The sequence below is a fragment of the Polistes fuscatus genome, unplaced genomic scaffold, assembly GCF_010416935.1.
Source record: "Polistes fuscatus isolate 324 unplaced genomic scaffold, CU_Pfus_HIC Scaffold3, whole genome shotgun sequence".
Lineage (NCBI taxonomy): Eukaryota > Metazoa > Arthropoda > Insecta > Hymenoptera > Vespidae > Polistes > Polistes fuscatus.
In genome coordinates, this window is record NW_025113107.1 from 2038604 (window position 1) to 2052893 (window position 14290).

The 14290-nt window shown below is 31.6% G+C and overlaps 2 protein-coding genes and 2 long non-coding RNA genes across 5 annotated transcripts in view; 3 read left to right on the forward strand and 1 right to left on the reverse strand.

The window, feature by feature from the left end:
- Positions 1-3548: 3548 nt before the first annotated feature.
- LOC122519956 lies at positions 3549-4052 on the reverse strand. Its single transcript, XR_006304410.1, has 2 exons — positions 3959-4052; positions 3549-3637 (listed from the first exon to the last, which is right to left on the reverse strand). It is a non-coding gene; the product is annotated as an uncharacterized LOC122519956 (long non-coding RNA).
- A 2415-nt stretch (positions 4053-6467) lies between these two features.
- LOC122519955 lies at positions 6468-7065 on the forward strand. The gene is made up of 2 exons (XR_006304409.1): positions 6468-6907; positions 7021-7065. It is a non-coding gene; the product is annotated as an uncharacterized LOC122519955 (long non-coding RNA).
- Positions 7066-7141: 76 nt separating this feature from the next.
- LOC122519954 (molybdopterin synthase catalytic subunit) lies at positions 7142-9356 on the forward strand. The gene is made up of 8 exons (XM_043639795.1): positions 7142-7233; positions 7314-7460; positions 7539-7827; positions 8288-8522; positions 8615-8700; positions 8770-9020; positions 9094-9147; positions 9240-9356. Exons 2-8 carry the CDS (start codon positions 7320-7322, stop codon positions 9315-9317), a joined length of 1134 nt encoding a protein of 377 aa, XP_043495730.1. The 5' UTR covers positions 7142-7233; positions 7314-7319; the 3' UTR covers positions 9318-9356.
- Positions 9357-9580: 224 nt separating this feature from the next.
- LOC122519957 (tubulin polyglutamylase TTLL5) overlaps positions 9581-14290 on the forward strand; it is a 35125-nt gene continuing 30415 nt past the window's right edge. Inside the window, exon 1 of one of the 2 annotated variants that reach the window (XM_043639797.1) lies at positions 9581-9798. The gene's annotated coding sequence lies outside the window, so the exon portion shown is untranslated. Of the gene's footprint in view, positions 9965-14290 lie in introns of both variants that reach the window. The other variant, XM_043639796.1, reaches the window with a different exon arrangement.

Below are 14290 nucleotides of genomic sequence, written 5' to 3' on the forward strand. Positions count from 1 at the left end.
AGAGCGATAGAACGACAGGGACGGTGCTACTCTTCCAATCGCCAAGAGTAATGGGAAGGAAAGAGCGAGAAGGAAAAATGGAATATATATGTATGAGCGATAAAGTGAGAGAGCGAAAAAAAGAGAGAGGAGAGAGGAGAGAAACGTTGATCGACGAAGGGGGCCAGGTGTCGTGGGTCGAACAACGAGCGGTCAGCCAAGGAGCTATCACCACTCACGATATTTTCTAATTAATCGAACCGAACCGAACGAATGTACGAACGGACGGAGGAACGTACGCACGAACACGAGTTACTGATGGATTTTCGAGGTGACGGATGGCAAACGTACCGCGAACGTACGTACGCACCGTACGAACGAACGAACGAACGAACAAATGACACGCTCGCGGGCTGCCGCGTCTCACTGGCAACTGCTCGCGCGCGGCTCCCTTGCCAACCAGCTGGTTTGATACCCGATGGTGCGTGCCTCGGTTCTTGCGTTCCTCTCTTAAGCGCGCGCACCATCTTTTGCTCTCTCTCTCGCTCGCTCCTTCTCTTTTTCTATTTCCCTCTATATACCGTAGAATCTGTCTTCCTCTTTCGCACGCTCGTTTGCTACGACCCGAGCACCAGGGACGCCTCTCTCTTTCCCACCGTACGGAGCTCGCGGGCTTTCTTCGTACAGGGCCGTAACACTCGGCTTCGATACCTTAACCTCTATGACGCTCTTTTGTGTCCGAACAGTATTGTATCCTTTTCTTCCATCGAATGTCTATTTTTTCTCTCGATTTATTAAAGCAAAGGTCGCTCGCCATCATCGACACGATAAAGATCGTTAGACGATATATTTCGCATTCATTATAAAAGAGTCAAATGCATTGATGCCGCGAAAACACTGGATCGTGTTGGTAAGAACTCAAAAGTAGGTCATCGGTCTAGGAACGAAACACCGAATGAGATGACCTAATAAAATTTAGAATAATCGAATATCACACGATCAGTGGTTAGAACAAATCAACCGATTTTGATAGCGATTATTTCCCTTCTCTTTAGACATCCCGTTCCCTTCTCATTTAGTTACTTGAGTTTTAAATGCGTCATAGCGGGAAATTCGTATTTATACAAACGAAACGAATTTCAGTCACCTTGCGTCGTAAGGTGGAATACAACGTGAGTCACTATAATGTTTTTATTTCTGCTCTACTTTTCGATTTTGTTAGATTTGAACATCGATTTTGTAATGAAAAAAATATTTTATATTTTACGGAATGAATATTTTACGGTAAGAAATATTTTTTGCGGAAAAGAAATATATATATAAGTTCATGTATTTTTAATTTGATGTCGAATAACTTTCAAGTTATTTTTCTCGAGTATTAGTACTTTTGTAGATGCACATAAATAAATAAATAACAATTAATTTATTTCTAATTTAGAATATTACAATATCAAATAGATATGAATTGTACACACACGATTATGCATTTTGTACGTTAAATAAATGTTCACGCGTGTTAAATGTATAGAGTTGCATAAATTTTCTTCCGGCGGATCAATTCGTATAAACGGTCATGTAAGTTAATGATGCGTTACGTGGCAAAGGTTTACAGACAAACGGTTAAAAGAAAAAAGAGCACGATCACTTTTAAAAAACATTTCGGAGTATAATATATTGCGATTGATCTTTCAATTGATTGCACAACAACTTGTGATAAATCTTAAATATATGTATATATGCATATATATATGTAATGCACGTAAATAAAGAGTAGAAAGAAATAAAGAAGAAGGAAAGAGAAAGAGAGAGAGAGAGAGAGACAGAAGGAGGAAGAAACTTCGTAACTATCTGCATCTGCATTTGCATTTCCGATAGCTTTGGCCTTACAAGGTCATTAGTGTCATTTTAACGACATCAAATAGCTTCCTATATCGAAAATCGCACGCGCTTTATAGACGATGAGATGAGATTTGATTTTATATCGAGCATTTCAATCGTTCTTCTATTCACCTATCTTTTTATTGCCACTGACATTCGTTGGTATCTTGTAAGAGATTAAGGCACGATAATTAAACGTTGCAATATTGAGTACGTTGGTACTGCAAGTTTGTCTTCCAATCATGCAGCAGGAGTAATAACAACAACGACTATTCTTGAAACATCGTACCAAAGTTCCGTTGTACATGGGAAAGTGCGTCGTGACTATTATCAACGTTTTAGTAAATACCGATTAACGGGAAAATGACTGTAGATTGTATACTATACTTTGGTTATCTTTTAACAGTCCTATTAGCATACAAAGTACGATAGGTTCAAAATATATAATTTATATAAGAAGACTTAGAAAAATGTTTTCTAATATTTTAATAGAAAATTAATATCGTTATTAGGTAGATACTTTCCAAATATACCGATAAAACTGTTATTGGGAAAGATATTTATACAGATGTACAAATAGTTTTATCGTTTAAATCATTACGAAAACCTTATTAATTATATGTATTAACGTATTTTAAATAATGTTTATATTCTACAATACTGGTTAGAAAAGAATGACATTGAAAAAATTAAACGTATTTATTATTTGAAGCAATTAATTCGGTGCCTTGATATTAAATTCATTGCATCAAAATCGCTATTTTTGTTCGTCAAGGAAAATACAAAAAATAAATATAAAATTCATTAAAAAGAACACCAAGTTAATTGCTATATCTAATATCTAGATACGTAACATAAACAGTAAAGCAAATAAAGCAACACGGAGTCTCTCTGTATTTCAAATTTACAAATTGTTTAAAGAATTAATTTTAAATATTAAACAAAATTTTTAAAATGATATTTGAAAAAGTAGCGACTCGGACGAAAGCGATGCAGGCTAATGCGTCATTTCCTAACATTGATTACGCGCACGTTCCGATTCGACGGGATCCTAGCGTAGGGAAGGGACATCATTGACTTTAGTCACTGCTAAACGGACCTTTTTCAACGTTTAACCGGAGGGTTGCCTTATAATGCAAGCATATAAATTGTTATATAATAGATTACTATCGTAATAGAATAGTCTCATAAATTATTTATTATTTAATCGTTTTTATATGAGTTCGAAGGAAGAGCCGAAAAGTTTTTGACAAAGATTTGAAAAATTAATAGACCCATTCTAATCGCAATATAAATATACTATTTGATAAGAAAGACAACGAGGATAATGACGACAACCTACGTTCGTTATCATATAAAAAGATTTTCATTAGTTAGACTACTAGATAAAAAAACAGAATTATCTCGAATGAATATCAAAGTCCAGGGAGCAGCAGTGTCGTCGTCGTTATCGTCGTGGTCGTTGTCGTTGTGAAAAGTCAAGAGAGAAAATGAACAACACTAATACGTAGATACATATTTTTGGGTCGCATTCGTCTGTCGCAATGCCGTTGCTCGTCTCGAGCGCAGCGCGATTATTGCGACGAATCGACTTGAAATAATCGACGGCTAAAACAGAGGAAAAGAACAGCTTCATCGAGTCGACTGGGCTCGGGTCTTGAAAAAACGGTTCGAAAGTTGCCACGAATATCACGATTTAATCATTTTTACTAAACAAAAAGAAAACTTTATTCTCCTACAAATCTTCGTTTTTATCCTCCCCAGTAAAATAAACTTCGATCTTTGTTGATTAATTGTTTTTTCGAAATACATATACGTGTGTGCGTGTGCGTGTGCATTAATAATTTATATAATTTCCACGACGAAAACCAACATATCTTATTGTTGTACAATGTTTCATAGTACATTTCGTGAAAAAAAAGTTGTCAAGAAAATAAGAAAAAATAAATAGAAAAGACAAACAAAGGGTTAACATTTGTAGGTGAAGCAATCGCGGATAAACTCTTCCCTACATTACGGATGCACCGTAAGTGCAACGTGCGCAGCTACACGTTACAGCAACGCGCATACACGGGTGCGCATGCGCAAATAAAAGACTCACCTGCGCGATTAAATCCGTCCATCCAGAATCTTTTTCTCATCAGGACCGATACTTAGGCGCTTTTCTCAAAAGACTTGTATCATTCTTCTTAACTTCGCTTATTTAATTGGTGCCATCTTATTAATTACGTGCAACACGTTTCTTTTCCTCCTTTTCTTCACGTAAATTACGAGTTTGTATTTATAAATGTGATTCGATGTTTTCCTTATCGAAAAATAATACTTTTCTATTATTCACCGGAAGTTATGTAACACGACGAACGTACAAGCTGCGACCCAAGCGAAGAATCAAGGGTTAAAATTTCACTCTATGTAATTATACACATTGGAATAGAAAATAAACGGAGAAAGAAGAAAGTAGTAGGAGGAGAGAAGAAAGAAAAAAAGAAATCCTTTGGCCTTTTGAATTCACGTACACGCTTGGCTAATAATCTTGGAATTTTTCCTCCGTTACGTCACATATTCCAGTAGTAGTAGTACTAGTAGTAGTAGTAGAACATAGTTGTATTTATGAAGCGAGCATCTCTAAATACACGCGTGTATACATGTAAGAAAGATGTGACTACAGCGAACCGGTTTTAATGTATGACAAATATTCAATTTTGATTATACTTTAATGTATATTCCTTTCGGTTTAGCAATAAAATAAAAGTGTGATTACATTATCCTTGATCTATTAGAAATCGTTCTTAAGGTTTTAGAATCTCGTACATATTCCATTTTAGATTAAAACTATACTACACAAAGCGATACATTTATATATTTATATATATATATGTATATATATATTTATATATATATGTATATATAAATATATTGCACGTGAACGTGCACATGTATTGTGTGGCACGTACAACAAATACGTTCGAATGCATATTCCAAGGCCGTTGGACGCTCTGACATACTGTAGCAAAGCTAGTGCAGTATCCATAAAATCTCGGAGCTGTGTATCCTTCGTTACAAATTATCTCGACGTTCTCGTTCCGACAAAAGGAGACTGCATTTATAGAAATGTTCTTATTGCGTTGCGATTTTTCTCTCTTTCTTTTTCTTACAATCATTCACTGTCATCTTAAAGATAAACAGTAACTTATTGTAAATACGTATAGCATCTTCTCACGTTAGGAAAAGAACATATCGTTGGGTACGCTCCTGCGGAAGTTATACCCAAATCAATTTTGACCTATATATGGTGCAGCAGCAGCACCAGCAGCAGTGCCCCTGTCGATTACAGCTTGGCTCGACTTTGAATCACTTTTCTGATCAAATTTAATAACGTTAACGGGATTGCAAATATCTAAACGACGTCTTTTGATTGTTACTGAATACGAGACAAAACTTGTCGTGTTTTAAATGGACTGATGTACTAATGTAGAATATCGATATCATTTTCTCACTCTCTTTCTCTGTGTCTCTGTCTCTCACTCTCTCTTATTCTTCTTATTCTTCTTATTCTTTGTTAGGACATATGTGTGTGCATATACATATATATGTCTGCGTGTGTGTATGTATGTATGTATTTAGAGCACTGTGTGATTCCTTGCTTCACCGTTCTCGTTTTTCTCAGCTGACCTTAATTTAGTCTAGGGTGTTTAAAGATCGACGATGCGCTATGTTTTTTTCCTTTTTACTGTAATATTTTTTATTAAATTTTTCTATTTTCGTCATATGTATAAGATCTTTTTTCTTTTTAATTTTAATTATATCGCAATTTAACGAGGAAAAAAAATATACACCAATCGCGAGAGGAAGAAAGAAGAGAAGAGAAGAGAGATGAGAGGAAGATGATGAGGTGGAAGAATGTTTGCGTTCTTATATCTATATTATGCGTTTAACACGTAATGAATCTTTAAGCCGTGTCATACCCTTAAATAGCTGGCATACATAAAATACGATAATCTCGTAATATTAGTATAATAAATAATACTTCGCGTTTGAACCGATATCGCGTAATTTTGAAAAAATAATTATTGTCTGTCTTCTCTCTAGAGCGCGTTTAAATAACTTTCAAAGATACGAATGCTTCTATTTTATTTAAATAAAACTTATCTGAAGATCTCAATAGACTTATACTTTATTTTGAGAGTTAACCTTTATAACGTGATAATCGATTAACAAGATTTTGATAATTATTTATGTCCATATCTGCTTTACTTATTCTTCCGTATAAAATTCAACATTTATATATATATATAAGATCAGTATTATATTATATCATTGTCAGGAAAAGAAAAAAGAAAAAGTCAATTATTGTAACTTTCTTTCTTTTTTTAGCGATGATGCAGTCGTTTCAAATAAACATTACTCATGAAATTCTATATTTACATACTTACATATAATTAAGGAATCACATTGTATTGTGAAAATAGACGTAAGAAGTTTGTGCGTAAGATATTTATATATATATAAAATATATATATGTATTAATATATACTTTAATATATTAATACATATATACTTTATAATAATAATATAAATAATAATATACTTTGTTCAATAATATACGATTATTGAACAAAAAAAATTTTATTAATATTTTTCTGCGTCCTTCTTCGAACAATGCGAACTAGCCACGTTTGGTTTTATCCATTTCGCGCATGCGCACCGATATTCAGTGTTTCAAAATGTCCTATTGTTGTAAGGGGTTTTTGTGTTTTCAATTTTCCTCGTTTAGTAGTATGTTTTTTTTAAACGATATTATTACAAGTATAATAATAATACAATAGTGGTGAATATATAAATCGTGTGAATGTGAAATTGATTACATACAAGATATAATATTAATTTAATAAAGTGTTTGATACCAACAAATTTGATATAACCTTTACAGATTATCTACTGAAAGTGAATTATCTATGAGAGCACTGGTGCGTGGTATATGTCGAAGAGATACTAATTACGTAACAACAGTTTATAAGGAATATTGATACGTGATGAAATATTTCAACTAGTAGGTGTTTAAAAAAAAAAAACACTTTTATTTCTTATTATAAGTCTTTATTCTTGTTATAATGAACGGACATCTTGATCTTGTAAATGTGAATATATTATTTTTTGCAAAAGCACGAGAATTAACAGGAATAAAGGAAAGTAAAATTATTATCAACAGACATTTATCTTATAAAGAACTATTTAAGATAATAGTAACGACTTATCATTTGGAAAGTATAAGCAAAACATTGATCTTAGCTGTGAACGAGGAATTTGTTAATGAAAATTCTCCTTTAAACTTATTGGATGAAAACGAAATTGCTGTTATTCCACCACTGAGCGGAGGTATTCTTATAATTAATTTAATTATTTGCAACAGTTTAAATCTATTAACATATAGCATCAAAATTTTCTTTCTTTTTTAGGTTAACATGAATACTGGAAAAAATTTTGTTCAGTTGGAACAGAAAGTATTAAATTTTGAGGAAATATATAATTTAACACTATCACCTAAATGTGGTGCAATATCTTCTTTTGTAGGAACTACACGTGATAATTTTGAGAATAAAAAGGTATGTTTTTTCTTTTTCTTGTTAATATTTATACAATGCATATCGCAATCAAAGTTAAGAAACCGAATTGTGTTTCAGGTTATTAAATTAGAATATGAAGCTTATGAACCTATGGCATTGAAAGAAATGAATAATATATGTGACAAAATACGTTTGCAATGGAATATTGAAAATATTGCAATATATCATCGTCTTGGTGAAGTACCAGTGACAGAAGCTAGTGTTATTATAATAGTTTCTTCTCCTCATAGACAAGATTGCCTTAAAGCTGTGGATTATGCTATTAATTCCTTGAAAGCTTCTGTTCCAATATGGAAGAAAGAGATATACGATACCAAAGAAACTAATTGGAAGGAAAATGAAGAATGTAAATGGTCAAATATTAAATAATCCTTTAATGTTACCTTATTTTTATATATTTGAATATTTGTAAAATATTTCATCATGAAATATGTATGCTTATTACGTAGTACAATTTTAGGGGAATTTTTTTTCTTATAATGAGGTGGGAATTATTTGTTGCTAAGGTGAAACGGGTATTTAAATAGTAATATTTATAATATATATATTTCATATTTAGCATAATAAACATTTGATATTAAGATGCATAAAGTATTATCTTTCATAATTGTTTACAAATACATTTACATATGTTCAGTATTTTTAATTATTTTGAGATATATTTAATAAATATGTTGTACCAAAAAGTTAGTGTACATTTTTTGTGTAATTAATAGTAAGAACACAAATGAATTATCAAGGAACTAAATGACTAATGTGTAATTTATTTTCTACAGATACTTTATATAAATTATTACTTTCTACAGGTACTAATAATGATACAGTAGAAAATTTGAAGGATTCGTTTAAAAGTTTATGTTCACACGAAAAAGATTCTTTTGAAGACGTAAAAGCTCCAATTGAAGAACCTGTTTTATTTGATCCCAATATTGTACAAATCAAAGCAAACTCAAATGAACTTAAACATAGAATAGAATCTTTTATTGAAAGAAAGCGTCAGCAAGTAAATTTAGTAAACATACAAGAATTCTGTTGTAACAGGTTGGAATATGATAGAATGTTACGTTAAAATGACTTAAAATGTATCAATGTATCTTTGAATATTATAAATTGAAATTTTATTTATATTTTAGAGAACAATATAATGAGAAACAAAATTCTTGTGCAAGAGTGGATGCTATTTTGATTAGAAGAAAAGATTCGAAAAGTCATGTTAAGGGTAAAATAAATTAATATGTATTTTAAGGAAAAGGAATAATCATTGTTAATTTAATGTGTACGTTTTTAGTACATAGAGTATTAAATTCATGGGGACCTCAAACAGTTGACCGATCACGTTTGCACAATGCCAATAATTATACGACAAACCAACAAGATAATAATAATTGCTCTTCGGTATTGAATGATCGGATAACTACAGCTGAGAAAATGTTAGGCATAATAAAACCAGTTCCTCGAGACGTTTATGAAAGATTAAAAAATATCGAGGATAGAATATTATTTTTGGAAGGAGTATCTCCCGAGTATAAAGATTTTTGGGTAAGTAATTAAAATAAATGATGTATATAATGATTGAATATTATATGATCTAAATTATATTATATGATTGTAGATAGGAGAAAATACGGAAAATTTAACAAGGGATATAAAACCATTTAGAAAAAGGGTAAATACTTGTCAATCTTATTTTGTATATATGTTTTGTACACACACATGGATTAATTTTTATTAAATTACATTAATAATATACGATTGCAGACATATTCTATGGCGGAACTCGATTCAAAATTGTTCGAATTAGAAAATAAGTATGCAAAAACGATGAAGTATCATTGATAAGATAATTAAAGTATATACACATATAAAAAAAATAAATTATAATTTTGTTTTTAAATAAGACATTTGATACCTTCTTAAAAAAATAAAAAATATAGAAAATCAAAAAGGAAAATATAATATTATTTATATAGTACAATATAATATAATATATATATATATATAACAAGGAAAATATAATATTATTAATTTTTTTTTTAAAATTGATAACATATATAAAATTAGCAATTTGGATTTTAGTAATTCAAAATTCGCGCGAATTTGAAATGGTTGAGCGCGTCACCTAACGTCACGTCGCGCACTTTAGTTCGTCGTTCGGCTAACAGAGGCAGTCTTCGTCGCGCTACCATACGGTATGGCCGTAGTTCGTCCAAGTTTTTACCTTCTCCCGAAATAATCCGAAGTGCAACGTTCATAAGGGATGCATCCACCGTACGGGAATTAGAACAATTTTGGTGTGTTACGGGTCGGCAGATACGTGGTGAGTTTTAAGATCGAGTCTTACTATTTTTTTTTTTTTTTTTACTTCGGACAATCATCGAACAAAAGAAGAGAAAAGCACGCGGACAGCATGTCATTTGACGTCTGAATATGATAGACAACCACCCATTCTTACCCTCAAAGGATTGATGAACCGTTGTCAAATGGTATGAGAGTCTATTTTCAAGCAATTATATCGTCTTATCGTCGATCGTGCTTTAGTCGTTTGATTTGTTTTTAAATTTCTGACGAATTAGCACTTTTTCTGTCAGAATGACTGCATGATGATAAACTCGAGAGACAAACGTGAAAAATGTTTTTACAATGGGATTAAATTGTCTTTTAACAAATTTCGATATTTTACTTTTGTTTTTTTCTTCTTCTTTTAGCAACTAGTCAGGTATCAACGTATAATTGTCTACTTTATTTATATTTCAAAGATCACAGATTCATCTCAAATGAGAAACACACACGTACGCGAGATATTCCTGTTTCAATAACATATAACGCTACTTCCAAATATACAACATATATGTAGATAGTTATACCGAAGGATTAGGGAGCAAATTTTTTTTACACGTACTCTAATTCTACCCTATATTTATTTACTCGAATAAACACGTTCACGTTCCAATTACGACTCCCACGTCCTGTTTTTCTCGAACACCTTTAACTAACACGATTTTGGAAGCTTTTTATTATTTGGCACTACTCGAAATATATATCTATATAAAACGCGGATAGAGGAAATAGATATTTTTATTTTCCGAGAATATTTGGCGCCTCGTATATTTAGTAAAATTTATTTTTTTTATTCGCTAACATAAATAAACTTTTATTCTTTTCATTTACGCAAACGACAATAAAATACTTTCACAACTGGGAAGTGATGCAATCAATTTTTTTTACCGTCGTTCAAAAAATCGAACAAAAAAATTAGAATCTTTTGCCAGACGATAGTTTATTTTTTTTCTGTTTTCAGTAAAATCGATTTGAAATCTATAAATAGATCAAACGGGCGTATAATTCAAGTATCATCATTGCGTTACGTTTCCAAGTGTTTTATTTGTGAACATCATGTGGATTCTCCTCGTCAGTTTAGCAGCTTTTAACATCGGAAGTTTGAACCTATTGATGTTACTCGAATGTTAGGATAACGAACTCTTATTTCAATTTATGATCGTGATTTAGCAGCTGCTTTCCCAAACGAGGAAATCACGGGCTGATTCATTTCAGTACTCACGAGAGATACGATTAAATAAAATGAAAAAAAGAAGAAGATTATCATCGTTTAATCATTATGTACATACAAATATATTTCTATAGGTGTATGAATATTTTTATTAATTCTGTTATTTTTTTTTTTTAATAAATCCCTCTTATCGAATTATTTAATCCTTTACACCCTCATTCGAAGGTTTTGGAACGAAGCTATTTTTATTTAATTACAAATAATTTCTGATTTTTACATTTGCATTGTCGTACGATTCGTTCTGATTCGAAAACAAATCGTAATAATTTCATTTATTCTACTAAAAGATTGCAAATTAAATCCTTCTAGAAATGTATTACGTAAAGTAATTGGTAATGTAAGTAAAAAGAATCATTATAGTGTAAAGAATTAAAAGCAAATGTTAGTTATAAGTATCATAACCAATTTCCCGCGTAATTTTCAAACGCGATTGACAATCGACCATCGATCGACCGACCAATTGTTTCATTTTTTATCAATTTAGCGCGGAAAAATATCAATTTAAATTTTCGTTTTTCTTCCTTTTCTCTCTTTTTACTTTAAATCGCAACCGAGGAAAAGATATTGTCGCGTTTATTATCTCGAGAATGATGAAAAGTTATGAGGTGTATCCCGAAAGAGTTCGTTTATGAATTCATCCAGTTTTAAAGAAAATTGTTTCTTTTCTTTTTAGGCATTGAAAGAGAAAAAAAAAGCAAACAAAACAAAACAAAGTAAAAGGTTGACATATGAATTAGAGTTTATTTCGTTCAAGTCGATGAAACATATTTTCGTTAAATATTTTACAACTTTAATGAATCTTCATTTTTTGGAACAACCGATCGATGATTTATTTTCTTTAATTATTTATCCATAATTATTTAAAAAAAAAAAATAACGCAACGTACATCTTGTGCGTGAAAAATTAATTTTGAAGTATAAGGAAAAAACAACAAATGCCATAATGGTGACATAAGGCGAGAAAGCTGACTGTAGTGAATTTTGATTGGCCAGTCTGTTTCGATTTACATCGATAACATTCAATTAGAATCCAATTAAATCTTAAACGTCACAATTTTTCTTCCTTTTCTTTTTTTGTCTTGTTATTATTTTTCCGATGTTTACAGAATTAATTTTTCAAGGTTTACAAACGTACGCGCATTTGTATCATCTTACATTTCCATTGTCGATAATTTTTCCATAACGTCATAGTAATCGCAAACAAAGGCACGATCCCTCCGGGTTTTTTTTATTATTTTTTTTTCTTCCTTTGTATGCGCGTGTATGTTTTCCTTTTCATTATCTAAAAGAGAGCTGAATGTATGCGTTTCTTGCAAAATGTTGCAAATAGTTAGACGATTTCTCTTAATTACGTTATTCGTTATTTCATTATTGCAGTAAACATTAACTCCTTTAGTAATCGTAAAAGAGAATCTTAATAAAATGCAACGATTCCCCTGGATGATACTTATCAAATAAAAATCTTGCATTCAAAAAAGAATTCATTTGAATTAGTACGCACTTCAAAATATACAAAAATGCAACGTAGCATTTTCGTGGAATAATATTGACTGATATTCCAAACAAATGATGTAATCGTTATCAATTTCTCCTCAATTGTTACCTTTCATGTTTCTTTTTATTCTTTGATATAACTCTTAAATATAAAATAATTAAATAAACTCGTTTAAAATTGAACGATATATAGAGTTGATGAAGAAATCCGCTTCTAATTACTCACATACATATAAATAAACATATATATATATATATATATATATGCATCAGATTATCTAAATAAGAAATCGTTTCGAACACTTCAAATGAAGTTGGGCAATAGAGAATGAACATGAAAGAAAGAAAGAAAGGACGGTGGGAAGGAAGGAAGGAAGGGAGAAAGGAAGGAAGGAAGGAAGGAAGGGTGGGTTATTGTGAAATCAGCCCTCTTTTTCGCATTTAATAACAGCTGTGCGTTGAAAGACTATATTAGATACACATCTATTAAATCGATAATTTTTCGGCGTTACAGGAAATCCTATGTCATCGTATATACGTACACACGTACATGCAATAGACGTGTTGTTTCCCTCTTGAAATTGTCATCGTTGTCGTCGTCATCGTTGTCATCATCGTCATCGTCGTCATCGTCGTCGTCATCGTCGCGTCTGCATGAGTACAAAGTATATACGATCGTCTCGAGTACGAGCTTGAAACTCACTTTTAACTGGCAGGGGTTAGCTAAAAGAAAAAGAAAGAGAGAGAGAGAACAATCAAAACAACAATTGAGATTTCTGTAACAATTTTTAATCGATTTTTTCAATAATTATTTAAATAACAATGATGACTTTAAAAAATAAACTAATGAATTTTTTTTTTCTTTTAAATTCAGTATTTATCAGGGACGAGACAAATTCTGTTATTAAATTAAAATGCAATTTATTTAATATTAGTATTTTTATTATGTTAATGGTAAATATTTGTGTAGAATAAATGTTGGATCTATCCAAAATTATATTTTGTTATTAAAATATCTTGTTGTTTTGTTCAATATAATTTTCTTTTTATATCTCGACGTTTAGCGATCGATAATGGTTCAGCACTAGCACACTAGCACACATTTCTCAATTTTTTTCAATATGTATTTTATTATAAGTATTTTTAATTGAAAAATATTGATTAATAAAATTGTTAAAAATATCTGTCAAAGAATATTAGATTACTTGAAAAGTATTGAACTCTTTCCTGTAGCAACCCCCAAATGACAACCCCCTAAAAAGAGAACGTAAGCACAAAATAAGTAAAATCTAAAAAAAGAATTGAGTATCAATAATCGCAAGGTGTCTTATTTATGAGCACAAGGTAAGGAACGTAATAGAAGGGGTGGGGGGAGGCAGAGGAGGAGGGGGGGGGAAAAGAAAGATTCAAGTAATTTAAAAAGTATTCCAAGATTCAAGATCGTGTTCAGTGCACGACACTGTTATTAATTTCATCGACCCATTTTCCACCCGCGCACGGATACAACACTGTCGTTGAGTCTCTTATGTTAGTGTCCGGCGACCTTGTCCGAGTAACTTGCCGATTATGTCGACTCTATGCACTTACATATACGACAGGTGTGTTCATGCCACTTTCCTCCATCTCCTCCTCCACCTCCACCGCCTCCTCCTCCTCCTCCTCTTCTCCTATCTCACTTTTCTCGTCGTCTATTCACGTGATACGTAGTTTTAAAATACTACCAGGACGATATGCCAAGTTGAAATTT